Raw genomic sequence first — 8,436 nt, 5'->3', positions numbered from 1 at the left:
GTGCCCTCCGCATAATGTGTTTATGGGACCAACTGCATGTTCGGTCTGTTAGGTAAGTCGCTTCGGCGCATAGGTTTCTTAGCTCTTCGGAGCTAGTAGTTCCTGCCAAGGGGGAACCTATTTTCGTAACTTCGGCGGATGGTTCCTTAACTCCTTGGAGTTAGTAGTTCCCGTCAGGGGGGAACCAGGTTGTCGGCAATCCGCTTTAGTTAGCTCTCTGTCCAAGGACATCCCAGCGGTTTTGCTTGTATTTGGGGGCTTATTATTTTAAGTTGAGAGATCATCGAAAAGTTACAACGAGGCTACACCTGGAGAGGGTGTTGTAAGCTTGTTTTGTTGTTTGGTGCATTTGAGCCTTAGTGTTAGGATTTTGGTTCCACCGAAGTGCCGTCGTTTTTGGTTAGTCTGGCCCCTAGTTTAATCCCCTTAAAGTCCACGCAGGGGGATACATGAAGTACTGTTAGTGGCAGCTCCCTTCCTTGAGTATTTCATGGGGAGTTAAAAATAATTATGAATACGTATAATCCCCTTAAAGTCCACGCAGGGGGATTCATGAAGTACTGTTGTGGCAGCTCCCTTCCTTGAGTATTTCATGGGGAGTTCAAATAATAATGAACACGCATTTTTCGCTTGCCTTTCTGGCGTGACAGACTTCCTTCCTAGGAAACGTATTTTTGGTTTTGTGTCTTTGGACGTCCTGTTTTTCAGGTAATAAGGTTGGACATGCTGTTTCCGCCCTCTCGTTTGCCGTGAAAGGCATTCGGTAAGGCATGGAATGAAGTCCCTGGGAGTTGAGGGGATGTTACTCTGCGGATCAACAATTCCCAACATGCTTCTTTGGTTTTGGCCTGTGCTGAGACAGATGGTGCGTGCTGGCCGGTACTGCATCAAGCGGCTCTCCTTTAGCAGCTCAGTTGCTGAGGAGTAGGTCAATCGATGTCCATGGTGGGTTCATGGCGCTGAGTATACACCCGTCTTATCTCTGGCTTTCGAATGAAAGTCCCCTGGTGGGGCTCCATGGTGGGTGGGGAGAGACGAGTGTGAATATTAAGTCTTTTCACATGGCTAATAAAACTAACCAGTCAGAGGTTTTACTGACAATCAAATCACCAACTGGTGAATCAAGTAGTAGTAGTAGTTCAAGTAATGAACGTAAGCGCCCCCGTACAGAGGTAGAAGTGATGGAAGTTACTGAAGATCGTATAGAGGATCAACTGCTGAGTCTATCCTCAGAGCTAGAATCTGTTCTAACAAACGCTAGTAGTAAGGTTTCGATCGGCGTAGGTGCCAAAATAAGAACTGTTTATAAACAATTGGAGACTTTAGTTATTGCAAGTAATCTTAAGATGGGTTCCAGTGAGCAAAAAGACCGCACTATTGAAATTCTTGCGAAACAAGAGCACCGCATTCCATCTTTCGCTGATATAGCCTCAGCAGTAGTTGATCCAACTCCGGCGGAATCCATGGGACTGGTTGGGTGACAGCGCCTTAGGTCTAAATCGATAAAACCATCCGTCTCTAAACCGAAAGTGGCTAAAGTTAAATTGCCTCCGAGACAGGAAAATGTTGTCTTACTTTATCCGATAAAGAGGAAACTGCGGACAATTTAAGGCGGCGTCTAGAAAAAGAACTAGACCCGAAACACCATAATATCAAAACAGTCAGACCTAGCTGTAGGGGCCAGGGTATGGTCGTTCAACTAGATTCCATGGAGGATGTCAACAAGTTAAAGCGTACTATTGAAGACTCTGCTAGTCTTACTGATAATTTAGCTATGCGCAATCCATCCTTGGGCAAACCAAGGATTGTAATTTTTAATGTTGATCCTGAGACCTCTAAGGAGGATCTCATTAGCAGACTGATCGAAGGCAATCGTCTTGAATGTGGGGAGGATGAAATCACCGTCAAATATTTCATTCACACTAAGGAAATGGTAGAAAAGGAAGCTGGCAAGAATTGGGTGCTAGAAATTCCTAATTCCATTTTAAACGTTCTTAAATTAGGCAAAAAGAAGCTTCGTATTGGGTGACAAATTCATGGTTGGAGGGAGTATCTTTTTATCCCGAGGTGCTTCAAATTTATGGGTATTGGACACGTAATGGCATCCTGCTATCAAAATAATAAGCAGGTTTGTTCTCTTTGTGGATCCGAAGAACATAAGTTCACGGACTGTAGTAATGTCATTAGAGGTTGTGTAAATTGTGTCAGAAGTAATAGGGATAAAAAGACTAACTTCAACTCGGAGCACTCCTCTCTGGACAATCTTTGTCCACTCTACACGAGGGAACTGCAATATCTGCGATCGAGAACCGATTTTAGAACTAAGCCCAATGGACAATGAAATTAAACTGGTCCAGATTAATCTTGGCAAAGGGAAGGTTGCCACGTCTACTTTAAGGCAGACTTGTCAAGAGGGTGGTATCGACATCGCAGTTATTCAGGAGCCTCATGTGGTGGTGTGCTCCGACGAGAACCCAAAGACAGCTATTGCGATCTTCAATACGAGGTTTCTTTTAATTAATCTTTTCAGTAATGACTACGTTACGATCGTAGGTATAAAGGCGGGGATTTATCTTTTTCAGTGTTCTCCATTTATATACCCCCCCCCCCCCCCGTCGGAGGTCTTGGAAGAACACTTAAATTTCATATCTGAAAAAATTAGAAACTTTGCTGGCCGTAGAATGATAATTTGTGGTGATTTCAATTCTCATCATAATCTTTGGGGCTCTGGTCGTGTTGAATGATCCTAGCTCAGATCCCACGTTCTCTAGTACCAATGGTAATAGCTGGATAGATTTGACGCTAGCCACTATGAATATCTTCAATATGGTCACTGGTTGGGAAGTCTCTGATGACATTACCAACAGTGACCATAATTTCATCTTCTTTAATTTATCCATAACGGATAGAGTCCATGGGGACAGGTACGTTAATTTGAGGGATCTGGACTTGGATCGTTTTCGTGACCAGATCGCTGGTCCTCTTGAGGTTCTTAATGAGGTAGCATTTGTCTCTAGAGATCAGATCGATGATGGTGCATCCTCTATAGAGGAAATTTTTCATAAAGCATGTGAGGTTAGTAAGAAGCGTAATGCCTATGCCAAGACATATAACTCGGCTCCCTGGTGGAACGAGGGTCTTGGCATAAAGCGAAATTTAGTACGCACTGCGCGAAAACGTATGCAGGTGGCTAGGGATCCCTTGGTGAGAGAACGCTACAAACATGAATTCTTGACTCTCCAGAGAGAGTACAAGAGCCTTATCATTTCTTCTAAGTTGGAGTCTTGGAGGGACTTCTGCTCTTCTGTGTCGAAGGAGGATCCTTACTCTCTTCCTTATAAATTGGCAACAGGCAAGGCCAAACGTAAAGATGCTGTCTCCTGTGTGGAACGAGAGGATGGCACGCTGACAGAGGGACTTACCGAAACATATGAGACTATTCTTAATTCTCTTTTTTTAGACGACTCGCAGGCTGATGACCTTGAAGTACACAAGGAAATCAGAGAGTCAGTCGAAGCTCCGTACGTCGAGTCAGACGACGTAGATTTTAAAGAAGAGGAAGTACTTAATGTCATTGATTCCTTCAAAAGGGGCAAAGCCCCGGGTTTTGATGGCATTACTATCGAATTTTTTAAGATTATGTTCTTGGTCTGTCCCTTGGTTTTCGTGCGCCTCTACAATGCATGTTTGACTCTTGGGCACTTCCCAAAAATTTGTAAAGTGGCAAGGATTGCATGGATCTATAAGGAGGGGAGAAATAGGCGGAACGCTCGATCGTACCGACCGATCTCTCTACTGTCAGTAGTGGGTAAGGTTCTTGATAAACTCTTATCAAGAAGACTGTACTACTCTCTTCATAAGAGAGGTCTCATGAATTCAGCCCAATATCGGTTCAAACATGGCCGCTCCACGACGCATGCTCTTTATAACATCGTCTAATGCGTCAAGCATAACAAAGAGTGTGGTTTGCACACCAGTCTAATCTCCCTAGACATAGAGGGGGCCTTTGACAATGTCTGGGTTCCGGGGGTCCTATCAAGACTCCGGCAGGTTGCTTGTCCAAAGAACTTGTATTTTTTATACAAAAGTTTCTTAAGTAACAGAATTGCTTCGATTGATATAGGCGGTAGTGTTCTTAGTAAGTCACTTACCAAGGGGTGTCCACAAGGTTCTTGTAGCGGACCTCTTCTCTTCAATTTAGTCATGGATGGCGCTCTGAGTCGGGTTTACCCGGCTGCGAGTGCTATTCAGGCCTTTGCAGATGACCTGCAGGCGATGGTTTGGAGTTCCTCGAGGCGGGGCCTTGAGGCTCTGGGTAACGAAGTTCTGGATACTCTCAATCAGTGGAGTTCAATTTATAAATTGAAGTTCTGCGCAAGGAAGACTGTTGCAATCCCCTTTGCGAAAACAAAGGTGATGAATCGGCTTCCTATTTTTTCTCTTAGTAATGAGAGAATCGTTAATGTCAAAACCGTTAAGGTTTTGGGCGTTACCTTGTATCAAACTTTATGCTTCTTGCCTCACTTAGAGGAGGTTAAGAATAAGGTCACTCGTCTCGTTCAATCCATTGCTTGTTTTGCAAAGGTCGATTGGGGTCTGGATTATAGAGCCTTAAGAGTGGTATACAAAGGATGTATTGAGCGTATTGTCACCTACGGTGCTGGCACATGGTGGCGCGAGATTGAGAACTCTTTGATGGTTCGAAAGCCCAGGTCAATCCAACGGATTGCGGCACTTCGAGTTTGTTGTGCATATCGTACAATTTCTACCGATGCGTTATTGGTAATTACCAACTTAACCCCGATAGAAAACGTTGTAAGTGAGGAAGCAACCATCTTTAGGTCTTTTTACCAACAGATGTGCGCTAAGCACTGTGATTACAATGTCATAGGTGGAAATTGTCTTTACCCGGGCGACCCTTGGGCAAGGCACCCAGCCTCTCGTGTAGAGATTTCAAGTGGGGACGCTCTTCCCACTAATGCAGGTTTAGAGATCTTCTCCGATGGCTCGCTATCGGAGAATGCCGCTTCTGCGGCATTTGTGGTCTTCTCTAACGGATTGGAACTCGTGTCAAAGACATTTCGTCTAGACATGAGTTATAATCCTAGTATCTATTATATTGAGCTTTACTCCATATTGGAGAGCATTAAGTGGTTCGCTAGGGAGCGACCCCACGACGAAGAGGTATCTATCTTTAGTGATAGCTTATCTTCTCTACGAGCCATTGGAAATCCTTCCAACCTTAATGGAATGTGTGATAGCATTAGGGAGTTGATTAATAATCACGGCGCTAGAATCACCCTTAACTGGGTTAAAGCACACAGTGGTATTCTAGGTAACGAGAGAGCGGATGCGTTGGCCAAGAGCGCATTAACGAATCAGGTGATCCATTCTATTAAACCCGATAAGGGTAGTATTAAAAGTATTTTGAGGGGCATTACCAAGAGGCATTGGCAGAATAGTTGGAGCGACAGTGATAAAGGCAATGTTACAAGGAATTTTATTCCTAACGTGGAAGACAATGCGATCAACCCTAACCACTTCTCAACGCAGATTCTCAGTGGTCACGGCAAGTTTCCTAGCTACTTGCATGGTTTAGGACATGTGCTCAGTCCTGCCTGTGTTTGTGGGTCAGATACAGGCAATTCTGAGCACTATTTAGTTAATTGTCCTCTCACTCTCCATCTGGTCCCTATGAAGCCCACAGAAAAGATGGTTGTTTTTGAGAAAGTCATGCGCTTTATAACTAGTAACTTCGGGGACATTTGTCCAGGTTGATACTAGTTATTTTTATTGTTTTTACCTCTCCGAGGGGACAAAGTCCCCTAGGAGGGGTTATACAACGACCGTGTCTGTGGGTGGGTCTGTGGGTGTGTCTGTCTGTCAGGACTGCGAACGCGTTCGCATTTTCGGTGCAAAGTGTAATCACTGCGTACGCAGTTTCTCAAAGGGTTGGCAAAACCACCGTATGACGGTGAGCGTTAACAGATGCATTTGCGGTTTGGTTTGGATGGTGTTTTTTCGCTCACCGTCGTGACGGTTTGGTGTATTACGGTTTTTGTAATGTTTATGCGTAGGTTGTGAGTGTTGAATTTGTTGTGTTTGTGTTCTGATGGATGTGCATGTTGAGTCTGTTGTGTTTATATGGGCGTTTTCTCTCCAACTTCTTCTTAATGACTTTGGGACGGACCGAGTGCTGAGTGTAATGCTACCTCTCAACGTCCAATGGCAGGGTTTCCACCAGTTGTACACGGTATTCGTCTTAGTATCAATTTGCGATCGCATCGGGCGGGATTTGAACCCAAGACCTCCTGATTGACAGGCGGACGTTCTACCACAGAACCACCGACACTTGTTACGCCTTATTGAAAATTAGACCTTCAGCTTTATCGGAAGCGTATTTAATAGAGTACGAAATTTTGGTTTAATTGAAATAGAATTGAAATTGAAATTATTGCATCGAAGAAATTCTAATTTAGCGTTTCTCTATTGATTAAAAACAAATGCGCCCCCCAGGTTTCGAACCCAGACCATTCGTTTTGGCAGTCGAGCGCTCTACCACAGAACCACCGATAGCTGCTTAGATTCACTGAAATTAAGACAGGCATCGTAAGCATAATAGGTAATAAAGTCTTTTTTTATTAATGAATTTATGAAGGCCTAATCTGGTATTTTTTAAAGGTTAAATCTTGTTTTAGCGCAGTCAGCCGAGATTAGAGGGTTAAAGGGTAGACCCTGTGGGTGGTCCACTTTCTTAACGACCTATATATAGTTCTGTTAATTCAAAGAAGATAATTTAACGTTAATTGCTTTAAAATCTGGCGGTTAATCAAGTGGCTCTCTGTGCTTTGTTGATGGTAAGGTTTTTGCTTCTTGTAAATACATTTGGTGTGGATATTTGGATATCTACGATTTCTAACGCAGTCAATGATTTCTTGGGTGTGCGAGTCATTATATGATATTGGAAATTGGACGGCATTGGTCTTTTTCATGTGGTATGCGTCACAACGTCAACAGGAAGTGAACGAGTCGTCCACTACCAGATATCTACGGTATCTTCATCAAGGGCGAGTGTTGAAATAAAATGAGCGTTAAAGATGCGGCAAGTATTTCGTAAGCGAGTAATTCCAAAAAGCCTCTGTAGATATTTCATTAAAATTTGCTTCGTATTATATTTAACTGATAAACTTGTTCTGTAAAAGGGTTTAATTCAATTGTGCATTGTTATAGTACGTCTAACTTACTGTTGTAACTACTTAACTTATGATATTCTGAATAAATTAAAATTGGTCGTTTCGTCTCAATTATTTTAATTATAATTAAAATTTTATACCGGGCGGGATAGAAATGGGTTAATATTTTTAACAAATAACTCTAAATTGCGGAGATATATCTTTAAGGGTTATCTCGAGAAATTAATACCACTAGGGACAATTCTTCCGAGGAGAGGTATATTTTGGCTTGCCAACTTGTTATTTTTACACGCCGTTTTAGAGTTTTTATCTCTTCACCCCTTTTTACAGGGTTTTTATACATGTTCTTGTGCTGGGGTTTTTACTTTTTATTAAAAAGAAATTGCGGGATGCGTGATGATGAACATGCGTGATATGATACAAACTAGTTTGTATAACTTGTGGTACCCCCAGTAGTGCCTAGCGGAACTGGGGGTATATAAATACTATAATCTGATGTCCCCCTACGTTTTCGCCCTCCCGCAGCCGCTAATTAGCCCCCGGCCAACAATTATAAAGGCTCCAAAGTTAGCAAAGTTAGCGGGGAAAACCACGTATGGAAAGTTAGCGAGTTTTGCTTTTCGCGTACCGTATTATATTTCGGTATTCTTTCGCGTATTGAAAGTTTTGCTTTTCGCCCGTATTATTTACCGTATTATTTTTCGGTATTCTTTCGCGTATTGAAAGTTAGCGAGTTTTGCTTTTCACCCGTATTCCTTACCGTATTATTTTTCGGTATTCTTTCGAGTTTTGCTTTTCGCGTACCGTATTATTTTTTGGTATTCTTTCGCGCATTGAAAGTTTTGCTTTTCGCCCGTATTATTTACCGTATTATTTTTCGGTATTCTTTCGCGTATTGAAAGTTAGCGAGTTTTGCTTTTCACGCACCGTATTATTTTTCGGTTTTCTTTCGCTTATTGAAAGTTAGCGAGTTTTGCTTTTCGCCCGTATTCTTTACCGTATTATTTTTAGGTATTCTTTCGAGTTTTGCTTTTCGCGAACCGTATTATTTTCCGGTATTCTTTCGCGTATTGAAAGTTTTGCTTTTCGCCCGTATTCTTTACCGTATTATTTTTCGGTATTCTTTCGCGTATTGAAAGTTAGCGAGTTTTGTTTTTCGCGTACCGTATTATTTTTCGGTATTCTTTCGCGTATTGAAAGTTAGCGAGTTTTGCTTTTCGCCCGTATTCTTTACCGTATTATT

At 42.5% G+C, this 8,436-nt stretch overlaps 1 protein-coding gene across 1 annotated transcript; it reads left to right on the top strand.

The window, feature by feature from the left end:
- The first annotated feature begins 4,203 nt into the window (after positions 1-4,203).
- Positions 4,204-5,778, top strand: LOC149940685 (uncharacterized). The gene has a single exon (XM_090179350.1). It carries the CDS (start codon positions 4,204-4,206, stop codon positions 5,776-5,778), a length of 1,575 nt encoding a protein of 524 aa, XP_090035476.1.
- Positions 5,779-8,436: the final 2,658 nt, after the last annotated feature.

This window comes from Leiobunum rupestre, chromosome 6, assembly GCF_980474605.1.
Source record: "Leiobunum rupestre chromosome 6, qqLeiRupe1.1.hap1, whole genome shotgun sequence".
Taxonomy (NCBI): domain Eukaryota; kingdom Metazoa; phylum Arthropoda; class Arachnida; order Opiliones; family Sclerosomatidae; genus Leiobunum; species Leiobunum rupestre.
The sequence above is the reverse complement of the archived record's forward strand: the minus strand, read 5'-3'. Positions and strand labels throughout refer to the sequence as shown.